This window comes from Bactrocera tryoni, chromosome 1 (genome assembly GCF_016617805.1).
Source record: "Bactrocera tryoni isolate S06 chromosome 1, CSIRO_BtryS06_freeze2, whole genome shotgun sequence".
Classification (NCBI taxonomy): domain Eukaryota; kingdom Metazoa; phylum Arthropoda; class Insecta; order Diptera; family Tephritidae; genus Bactrocera; species Bactrocera tryoni.
Window position 1 is genome coordinate 24,024,191 of NC_052499.1, and position 11,953 is coordinate 24,036,143.

At 36.9% G+C, this 11,953-nt stretch overlaps 1 protein-coding gene across 1 annotated transcript; it reads right to left on the reverse strand.

Annotated features, from left to right (window-relative positions):
* Positions 1-3,062: 3,062 nt before the first annotated feature.
* On the reverse strand, positions 3,063-11,685 carry LOC120766356. Its single transcript, XM_040091786.1, has 8 exons — positions 11,497-11,685; positions 8,818-9,103; positions 8,210-8,706; positions 7,851-8,148; positions 5,567-6,255; positions 5,106-5,462; positions 3,526-3,676; positions 3,063-3,443 (listed from the first exon to the last, which is right to left on the reverse strand). The coding sequence occupies exons 1-8, from the start codon at positions 11,600-11,602 to the stop codon at positions 3,155-3,157; spliced, it is 2,673 nt and encodes an 890-aa protein (XP_039947720.1). The 5' UTR covers positions 11,603-11,685; the 3' UTR covers positions 3,063-3,154.
* Between the last annotated feature and the right edge of the window lie 268 nt (positions 11,686-11,953).

The window sequence follows — 11,953 nt, forward strand, 5'->3', positions numbered from 1 at the left end:
ATCTTTAACATATAGACATACTATTCTCAGGAAAGAGTTCTCAGCTTATTTACATTATGTGTATATCTTATACAATGAGTGAAGTGTGAAATCTTAAAAATGTTATTGCTGTTGCTATCATCTGGGACTAGTTCAATTCTGAAGTCGTCGTGTTTGTCAAAATATAATTATAACAACTTTAAGTACATAGTATATCCAATTTAAAGGGGAATGCGTCCGACCTTGGCGGTAAAAAGCGACCTTGAACTTTACAGAAACAAAGCTTTAAGCTTTTTTGATCAAAAGAGCAATTAGAGAGATGGGCTTGTTTAAAATTAAATTTGCATATTATTTAATTTCATATTATACGTTATATAAATGCAAATGTTTATGTACGAAAGCTTTATATGTAGCTAATAAATTTCTTGGAATTATTGCGTTATCTCGCGCTCGTAAGCAAAAAGTTTTTAAAGTGAATTTCAAATTCTGTGATACGAAACAGTTTATCAGTTGAGTGGGAGCGGCAGTGCTACTCGTTCATACGTCTTTATATTTATACTCTTGCGACATGGAGCTACAGAGTATAATAGTTTTGTGCACCTAACGGTTGCTTGTACGTAATATATTTCTTATGGACAAAGTCACCGTCACTACATTCGTTCATGTTTTTGTCACAACAAAGAAGACCGCCGCGCTTTCAGAACAGGACAAACGAGGGATTGAAAATCCCATCTTAGTCCCCCGATCGAACATTTACGAGACCACTTGGGTGGCTGACATACTTTTTTGCAATGCATTGTAGTCAGTTTGTATATTGAGTAGAAAAATTTCAGAGAGGATCTTGAGAATCTTTCGAGAATTTCTTCTGCAGTGACTTCGATGTCAGGATGAGTGTGCAGCAACGTCAGGTCAATCAACCTACATATGTATCTTGAAGCATTTTCGTCCTCAGCCACGTTTTCACACGGTGAAGTGTCGAAACGAAAAAGAGCTTTCAGAGCTCGCATTCGTCACAGTTAGTGTGTAGAATTTGCGAAGAAAACTATGAATTATGGAGTATAGGTCGACATCGCAGTTCTGGAAGAGGAATGTATACCAAGACTCTGCGAAGAATGCCAGCAAGTTCTCATGCAAAAATGTTCGCGGTTTATTTGTCGGCCGCAGATTCTTGGTTTTTCTTTGTAAACTTTCAGTTTTGCCACCATTTTTTTTTGGGTCTGAATGAATGGATCGAAAATGTTGTTCAACTTTTTGTCTTCGATTTTGAAACGTTACAAGCAGCGTATCTATCATATTTGATGCCTTTGCCAGATCGATTGATTCTTTCTAAAGAATCATGCGTAGTGCACACAAAGCAAAATCAGTTCAGGGTACAATCAAAGTACTTGACTGAGAGCAGCTACCTCAGCCATCGTATTCCCTAGATTTGGCCCATTCCGATTACCATTTGTTTTCATCGACGGGACGTGCATTAGCCGAACAGCACTTCCATTCCTGCGCAGAAGTAATAAATTGGGTGTCTGATTAGTATGCTTCAAAAGACGTAAATTTCTATTGACATGGTATTCACAAATTGCCAGAAAAGTGGTCAAAATGTTTAAAAGCCAATGGTAAATACTTAGAAAAATAAAGGAATTGGTGCTTGAGAACTGACGATTAGTAGTCAGAGATCTTTCTGTAATCATTAAAATATCGGAAGGATCAGTGAAACCCATTTTGAAAGATCATTTGGGCACAACTGGTTTCAAAATCACTCATTTTTTTCGAAAAACAGCGTCGCCTTAACCTCTGTGAAGCAATGCTTTCATTTCTAAGTTAAGGTTTCAATTAAAACACGTATCTTTTCACTGTAAGGAGTTATTCTGCCAACGCGGGCACATTTCTTTCCGAGGGTGACCGGATATGGCGTCACAATGGCCGATTTTAAAATATTTTTATCCAAAAAATTCAGAATTTCTTCGTTTTTAGTGTTTGTTTGTAAGAATTAAAAATTCTAATAAAATATTTCATTTTTAATACGAGATAAAATTTTTGAAAACAGGCGGTGTTTTACCCGAGGAAATACATGTAACCCCTCAATTGAATACTAGGCGTTCGGGGCTTTATAATTATTGTTTCGATGTTGCTAAATCATTTGCTCTCGATAATCACGTTGTCGTTCCTAAAATGAACCGAGTTGCTTCCTTCTTCATTGAAACATCGATGGTTAGTGTTAATGTGACATTTTGTGTAAATGAGTTTTATACAAGTATGTATATTAAATTGTTTATATTTTGATAATTAAGAATAATTGGAGAACCATATCGGCCTACCCACCACATCAGGGAGTGTGTTTCGACTGAGTGTAGCGCCGATGAGAACAATTTTGATAATGAGAACTTAGATTATTCTTCAAATGATGACGAAAATTATGACCTCTGAATATATTATTAAATGGTTCTTTTTAGCAGTGTGTTATTTTTAAACTCGGTTAGCAATGTATAAGATTTGAATTAAATTACATTTCATTTTATTTTATTATAAAAAAAACATGGTTTTAAAAACATCTCTCCAAATCGATCGAAAAAAATTCAATCACAGGTGCCCCTGCCTGATGCGTTAACATTGTGTATCATATTTATGACACTTTATGGGTTTTTGATTAATGGCACTTTGGGGCATTATAATGGACTGACTCCGCTCATCTGCATTACCAAATTTCTTTTGCTGTAACTGAAGATATCTATCTTTTTACTTAAGGCGGACGGACGGGCGGACAGCCACTCGGAATTTAACTTGTCTCGTCATCCTGATCATTTATGTACATATATACATATATATAATCCTGTATCTATCTCGCTTAGTTTTGGATGATACGTGCAATCGCTAGGAGAACAAAACTATTATATTCTGTAGCAACACTAGCACTAAACTTAGACACCAGCATAGAGTTACTTTCAATAAAGCCCCCTGAAACGTATTGATTGATTTCCTTTTTTGGATTAAGTTCTCACACAATAGTCGCGCTATATATGATAATCTTATATATTTATAAATATTGAATTTATTTAATGTAAAGTAATCTGTTAGCATTTTAAATTTATATATTATATATATTTATCTGTTATATTTCTTCATCTATAAGTATATTCTTCGAACTTGGTTTCGGTTATATAACACTGTTTGAGGACTAAGATTACAATAGATAATTATGAAGCATCATTTTCATTTCGAGCCACTGCTGATACTTATCCATGTATATAAACTCCATTGAACCAACGACGACAAAGCAATCCTCGCTGTTTAATATGGCTGTGCCCTCAAGAAGTCCGTCTGTGTTATCCGTATTATTTTTCTGGTTTCTACATGAAAGTGGGAACTCTAAACAAATCGGCATAATTTGTTTTGGAATTATAGTAAAGTAATCGACGAGCACAACAATCGCTGGGGTATCTGTTTGGACTTCAATATTCGGAGCATCAGCTCTGCGTTAAGATAAATGGTAAAATTAATGCTTACTGAAACTAATCATCCATCATTGAGTGGATATGGAACAGAATCACTTACATAATAATTTGAGATATATTGTGACGGCCATTAAGTTGCTCGTATTGACCAAAGATCCCAATAGACATACTCGACGGCAGAACGGTGTATAAAATCGGGTCGTTAGCTGCAATCGAATTGTTCAGGTCATTCGTATTGAAGCAGAAAGCGGCTGAAAGAATTAAAACTTATGAATGTGTACTCATAAAATTCAACTAAATTTAATTGGACAATTCATTCACAATGGAATACACGATAATAGCAGGGGTAAAGATGAAACTGGTTTTGTGAGTATAAAATTTTTTATAATAATATATAATATATTTTTTATAATAATACATATTACAGGTATATATTTTTGTTACTCTTTTTAAGTTTTATAAATTACAAATTGCCACCTTAACTTTGAAATGCCGATGGTATTGTTTTCTACGGCGAACCACCAGTATCAATATGTACTTTCCCAAATAAATGCGTTAAGCTGTTGAGATTTATTCCTCTCTCTATTTGTTTACGCCATTGCTTATAACATCCAAATACTTGCTTGTTCGGTTCGCTACTCTCTAATGCTTTATGAAAAGTTGTCGTTAGCACCCTACTTCAACTTCTTTGCTGAAAACTAGGATCACTGATTCGCAGAGCCCACTCGTGGCGGCTTTTACCCTGCTCACATACCGACGAGGGATAAGTGGATGGGGGAAGGGCGCTGGAGCAGAGGCGCAGTGAGCTTTTTACGTACTGGTCGAAGCCAGGAGGGAAGGAGAGAAATTGGTGGGGAAGTTTCATGTAAGATCAATCTTAGATCTCGGCTACCGGACCACTGTTTTTTTTTTCAGACAGTAGTAAAAAGTAAAGTCCTCTCTTGTCGAACAAAAACCAAACTCTGTAAGTCACTCATTATTTCCGTCCTGCTATCTGGTGCCGAGGCGTGGACGTTGACAACATCCGATGACCCGACGTTACGAGTTTTCGAGAGAAAGGTTCTGCGGAAGATTTATAATCCTTAGCGCATTGGCGACGGCGAATACCGCAGGATGAGCTGCATAAGATAAGCGACAACATTGACATAGTTCAGCAAATTAACATAATCCGTATGGACACCCCAGCTCTAAAAGTATTCGACACGAGAAAGATGTCCACTCCATAGGAAAGACCTCCACTCCGTAGGAAAGACCAAGTGAAGAAGGACCTGGCTTCGCTATTAATCTCCAATTGGCGGCACGTAGCGAAAAGAAGAAACGACTGGCGCACTGTTGTTAACTCGGCTATAATCACGTAAGCGGTGTCTACGTCAGTAAAGAAGAAGAACAAAAAGTGATTGCATTAGGTGACGGTAGATCTACTGCTTCGAAGTAGCAGAATCGCTGGCCACTGCAAAGTTGATGAGCCAAAGTGGGAGCCCATGCGCCCGTTCACATTGCACCATAAACTGTAGTTTTTAACAAAGTCTTCACTAAGTAACCCTAATTGAAGCCTATTGAGTTTCGGAATGATTTAAGCAAGATCAGCAAGACCGCCCAACCTAATCGATTTACTTTCTCAATCTGATAATTATCACTAGGATAGGAGAATTTCATTAAAACTAAAATCCTATTACTTACAAGTCAGCACAATTTTCGGTGAAATTATAGTGCCTCTGCAAGCCATCTGATATTGGAGCTGTTGCTGGTTTAAGTCATCTTTACTGATTCTGTAGATGCTCACACCCGCCTCCTCAATCATCGGTTTATCCTTGGATTGTTTTACACACTGCGGCTTACATTTTAGTTTCGTCTTATCCCATTCTCCGTCAACACCGCAAAGCAATTTTTGACTTGGAGAGCTAGATATATAACCCTCAGCACATGTTACAACGGCAGTTGTATCAGGCTTACTGTATACTTGACAATCGGTTGTTTTATTTTCGTATGTACATATAGTGTCGGTCGATATACCATTCCAGTGCGGTGGGCAACGTTCTACGAAGAGTGTAAATATATGTATGTATGTTTACATATATAATATGCATTAAATTATAACATACAAATTTCAGTTTCGTGATAATTTTGCAGCAACAACTTACTTTCGCATTTTGGAACCGCCGAGGACCATTGGCCTGTAGTCATGCATAGCGCCATAGAGTCTCCATCGACCAAGTACCAGCCTTCGTCACAGCTGAATGTGACAATGGTGTTAACGTCAACTTGACTGCCTACTTTCAGTGTTACGTTCTTATCTTCATCAGCTGCACGTAAACCTACTCGATTAGCCGGTATGGCGCAGCGTCGGTTTGGTATTCGAATTTCCGCATCTAGAGATATAATTGGTGTAATTGGTTTTATACCGATGACTTCGGGCATAATATTGGACGTGCCAGCTATATTCTTCTCAGTTATTATTGTACTGGAAATTTGTCCTGAAAGTATTTCTTCCACTAAAATTGCCTTCTCTTTAATCACATCATATTTTTCTACATTGGCTGCATAACTATCATCGAAATGCAACGCTTCATATTTCTCTTTCTCCTCTATTATGGGAGCACACAGCTCAGCATATTCATCCGAACCGTCGGCGCAGTCTACTTCGCCATTGCAGAGCGCTGTGTAGGGCACACAGGCACCATAACCACAGGTAAATGCTCCATCGGCACATACTATATGGGCACACATTTCAACAGACTCGTCGGAGCCATCACTGCAGTCTTTTATGCCATTACACAGATCGTCGTTGAAAATGCATTCCTGCGAACGGCATTGCACCAATTCATCCGAGCTGTGAAAATTACAAATTAAGATTCATGAGCGATATCGGTAACACGGTGCGAGAAGGCTACGAAACATTTACATAATTAAAACTTGTATAATTCTTATGTAATAAGTTCCCTATATTCGAAAGCATAAAGTCAAATTAGGCGAATCTCATTCCTTCGTCGCGCTGGTCATTTGTTTAGATACTTCTTTACTCGTATATGTTCCTCCACGTTTCGTTTTGGGTGTTAAAAAAGTAGTGGCAAAATTAAATGACCAGTTCAGGGAATAAAACATCAGTAGTTCGGCAGACATATTGTCATTATTACATGCAACTTGCTTCTCAAACAGTTCAATAAATGAATGTAGAACATATACAAGGAGCATTCCAAAGTAAACTGGACTGTTTCAATCTGGCGCCATCTATATGTCGACTGGTACGTTAGAATCTGCTATCTTTATCGATTGTACAATGAGAATTTCATGACACTTCATTGATTGGAAGTGAATTTATTGCGTTTTAAGTGTCAGTATGTTTGTGTAATCGGTGCGAAAATGAGCTTCGAACAAAGAGCGAACATTAAATTTTGTTTTAAAATTGGTAAAACCTTTACCGAAACGTTTCAATTGATGAAACAAGTTTATGACGATGATTGCCTATCCCGTAGCAGAGTGCACGAGTGGTCTCAACGTTTTCAAAGTGGTCGTGAGGACATTAATGACGATCAAGATGTGGCCCAATCAAAGTCCGTGATCACCGGAAATTCCATCGCAACTGTGTGTGAATTCATCAAAAATCAGCCGAAATTAGTATTGAAATTCATGGAAATGGAATTGAAGATATCCAAAACATCGATTTATCGCATTTTGACCGAACATTTGGGCTTACGAAAGGTGTGTGCACGGTTTGTCCCACACAAATTGACTGACGATCAAAAATTGCTCAGTATTCAACATTCGATTCGACGCTTGTGACCGATTATTTGACAAAAAATTACATTTTTACCATTAACCACTCCCCGTATTCACCTGATATGGCACCGTGGGACTTCTTCCTCTTCGAAAAAATGCATTTGCCCATGAAAGGAAGGCGTTATGCAGACGTAGAGGCCATTCAAAAGGCTTGCACCGACTTACTGGCGGCCATTCTGGCCAACGAGCTCAAACACTCGTTCGACATGCATATGGACAATGCAAAAAGCTGTATTGCAGCAGAAGGAGACTATTTTGAATAAAATTAATTTATTTTCCCTAAAAAACCATTTGTTCTGTTTTTTTTTTTTAAAAGTCCTGTTTACTTTGGAACACACCTTGTACAATTACAATAAAGAACAATTTGCCAAAAATATGACGAAACTGTTCACGATCTTCTTGTCTCTCTCCACATAACAAATGTACATATTGCCGTCCGACCGATTATATTCACATTATATTGATCGGACAAAATATATACCTGCAACTCATATAAAAATTCTTATGTTTGTTTTTTGTTACAATTTTGAGTATAAATCTCGAAATATTTCGCAATCTTTAGTTTTTTTAAATTTTCAGAAAATTTACTTTAAGCCTCCATGCAAGTATATATTATTGATTGTTATATAAAGCAGTTCTAGTACTTACTCACAACTGCCTTGAAGTATTTTCGAGCATTTCTCATAATCCTCGGTGCATAGCAAAGTTGTTTCGTCCGAACCGTCCGCGCAGTCCTTATTTTCATCACATCGTTTCTTTTTAGGAATACAAGCACCATATTTGCATTTATACTCATTTTCCGTACATGTGCGATTCACACATTTCGGCAGTATCTCATCTGAGCCATCTGCACAATCTTTAACACCGTTGCAAACCACTGCCGGGTCTATGCAATCACCGTTGTCGCAAGTGATTTCATTGTCCTTACACGGAAATTGCACCTTCCCTATTAAAAAAGAGGAACGTGGCAACGTTGGGTGAATGAAACTTAGGGTAGGAGAACTTACTTTCGCAATGCGGCCACTGCCGATACCAATCATTATTCACACATTTCAAATGATCGATTCCAATCAATGTAAAGTTAGGCAAACAATCGAAATGCACTGTATCATTTTGTAATACCTTACTGGAGGAGCTCAAAATCGTAACCACTTCACCGGTTTTATTTAAAATCAACATATTAGGCTTGTCATACGGTATATTACAGTATATTCTAACAGGCTTTGCTTCATCTTTCTCTTTCTCCATCTCTTTTAAGCTATCAGTGATTTGCACAATCACGACTGGTTCATCGGATCCGTCGAGGCAGTCCCAAACTTGATTACCGACTTGTTGTACACTAATGCATGCGCCATAGGCACAACGAAATGAGCCATCTGAACATTCTAAATGAGCGCATGCATTTACAGTCTCATCTGATGCGTCCTTGCAATCTGCAAAACCGTTACACATGTCCAATTCATCAATACATTCGCCCGTATTGCATTGGAACTCTTCCTCTGAACTGTAAATGTGGTGCAATTGTCAAACTAGGTATTCACATTTATACATATGTATACATACAATATTAATCCAAAAGCAATTAAGAATTTAAGTCAACTAATTTAAAACTCACCACGTTCCTTGCATCTTTTCGAAGACCTTTTCAGTTGGATCACAGAGAAAGTCTGTCTCATCAGATCGATCGAAACAATCAATTTGCTTGTTGCACTTGAGTTCGGCGCCTATACAAGCTCCGTAAGCACAGCGATATTGCTGCGCTTTACAAAGTTTCGCTGCACATGTCCATGAAGTCTCATCTCGTCCATTAGTACAATGAACGAAACCGTCACATACATTGGACTCTGGTATGCTCGTATTCGCTTTATCCTTACAGGGCCACTCAGTATTTGATGAAAACGCTGTTGGAAAAAATATATTAAAATAAACAAGAAATTGAAATATGCTGTTGCTGCTTTTGTAGCAAATTTTGACATCAGCAGAATTTCTCCCAACCACATTATAATCATTTTTGGTCAATTGGCTTTGTAAGACGCACACAGAGAGTGCAAATTGTGAAATTCTTTACGCTCTTGTTCCAAGATATATGCAGTTAAATTTTTGATCACAAAGCGAGAGAGAGAAATAGAGAGTCGAGTTAAACCTAATTTGTCAGAAGAGTAAAAAATTTTAAGAAAAAATTATCCTCTCTTTATAAAACATACATTAAGTTTATTGTGTTAGTCTTGTTGAAATATAAAAAATTAAAAATTTAAGTTGTGCTGAAGCCAGAAAAAAATCAGTTAAAAAGAGATATGACAGCATCGATTTGCATCACGCAGATGATGCACGTAGATTATAGATATACATATACAAGTACATATTGGGTTGTCAAAAAAGTCTTGCGGTATTTTCGCTAGTTGGCGCTGAAAGCGCGTAGTTCTAGTTTTATTCGTCGCATTGGGTCATGCTATACCTTTTTGGAAAGCTCATTTCACTAACGCTAACACGTGTTTGATTGATTGTCGTTTCTTTTAAGTCGTTCGTTAGTTATAGCGTCGCAAACATGGAGCAAAATAAAGAGAAAATGCGGCATATTTTACAGTACTACTACGATAAAGGCAAAAATGCATGTCAAGAGATGGTCGAAGATGCGCCACGCTCCGGAAGGCCTGTCGTCGAAAATTGCGATAAAATCGCTGAATTGGTCGAAAGAGACCAGCATAGTAGCAGCCTTAGCATCGGTCAAGAGCTGGGCATGAGTCGTCAAAAATTCATTTCAATTTCAATAAAAATAAAAAACAAATTCAATAAAAATACTGCAAGACTTTTTTGACAACCCATTTTTAAAATACCGAAAATATTCCTAAATATGTAAGTTATCACAATGAAATTCTGAGACAATCTTTATCTGATAACAGTGTAGCCTTATGTCTAAAATGGATTCAATCGTGTGAATACACCCTCAGCCCTCCTATACCAAATACTAGGATTTCTAACCAATCTTAATATCTGAAAATCAGATGCCGAATGTATCGGTAAATGTGTGAGTTATCTTCCTAAAATGAAAATATGTTCCGAAAAAAACTTGAATTATGTCAAAAGTTCATTCACTTAGTCCAGATCTTTGCCTATCTCCAAAACACGCACTTATAATGAAAAATGAAATCAGTCAATATCTGACTTTTAAACGTACATACTATATACATATATGTTGGTCAAAATGTAGTTGTAGTATACGACCTATAATTTACAGAGCCATTTCTTTTCTTTGGATAAAGAATAATGAATCCTTATACAATATTTTCTAATACAAAGTTTTGCAATGCCTGAAAGCATTTCCCCACCTTTGCGCTTCGCAACCGCGGGAGTGAAAGGTCTTGGGTTACAGATGCGAATTTCGTTCAAAATTCTCTACTGTTTTGATGCTTCGGTAAGTCGGTAAGTAGTTTGTAAACATTGTGACAAAAACGTATCCGGAAATTGTATATAAAATGCAAAATATTTAATTTTTTATCAATATTTATTTTGTCGTCTTCAAAGTAATTCTCCCCAGATGTAATACACTTATGATTTTTATAGTCGTCGAAACACTTTTCTATGGTATTTTTTGGGATAGCCTTCAGCTCCTTCAGCGAATTTTCTTCTATTTCTTCGAACGACTGAAAACGGGTTCCATTCCGATTATTGTCCAAAGAGGCCTGTTTATGGTACTCTTTGAAACAATTTCAGCTTTATCGGGATGAGACAAGAAAAACCCTCTCTTGTCATCTCTCTAACACTTTCTTGTTGATTTTCAAGCACCACATCCCTTACTCTTTTAATATTTTCAGCAGTTGAAAAGGTCGAAGGCCGTCCAGAACGAGGCATGTTTTCGGCGATCTCTTAACCGTCTTTGAAAGCTTTGTACCGCTCGTAGGCTTGTATTTCTGATAAAATTTAATCACCGTAATCCTTTTCCGACATTCGCAACGACTCCACACACGTTAGAAATACAAAATTTGAGACAAATTCTTTGTTCGGTATTTTTTCACATAGTAAAAATCGCAACACACTACTCCCTTTACCGACTTAAGCAGCTGCTGTAAACAAACTGGTTGACAGATCGCACTCATATCTTTTACCCGGAGAATTTATACTACAATTTCAGGGTACTCTTTTGTCACAATGTGATGAGTACATATTAAAAAGCAATAAAGTGCATACATTTACATATATACATGTACAGTATATGTATATTTATGCATGCATAGTTCTTTGTGAATATTATATAAATATATTTAGTTGTGTATCTTCAAAATTTCAAATAACTTACCTGTATTTATTAGACAGAGAACAATTTGCGCGCTTAATAAATATTTAAAGTATTGAAACATTTTTGTAAATTTTAATTTCGCACAGCACTTGAAGTTTAAGAACATTCACAGTCGAAGACAAGCTTTATTTTCAATATTTTTCAGCCACATCACTAAAGTTCGAAAATGCGATGATCTACGATGCTGCATTTAATCTACACTGACTCAAAAAATACCGACAGCCTTTAACGTTTGCACTGCGAGCACATATGATGATGATAATATACATATGTATGTACGGTTGTTGTTATCTTCTCAATTTTATTGGGAAGCAAATCACCTATTGAATAAAGATTGTTTACTCTGCTTGTGTGTGTGTGTGTCAACGATGTTGTGTCAAGGTGACCAGAGTGAGCGTCTTTTTCTATATAATAAGAGCAATCAAGAGCTACATTGCGACAACTAAGTGAACGGAAC

Excerpts from the sequence above, each read along its gene's own strand:
- LOC120766356 (XM_040091786.1), bottom strand. The coding sequence starts at position 11,602 with ATGTTCTTAAACTTCAAGTGCTGTGCGAAATTAAAATTTACAAAAATG. Across the intron at positions 8,149-8,209 it reads GCAGTGGCCGCATTGCGAAA|GGAAGGTGCAATTTCCGTGT; the intron begins GTAAGTTCTCCT and ends CTTTTTTAATAG. Across the intron at positions 3,677-5,105 it reads ACCGAAAATTGTGCTGACTT|CCGCTTTCTGCTTCAATACG; the intron begins GTAAGTAATAGG and ends TAATTCTTTCAG.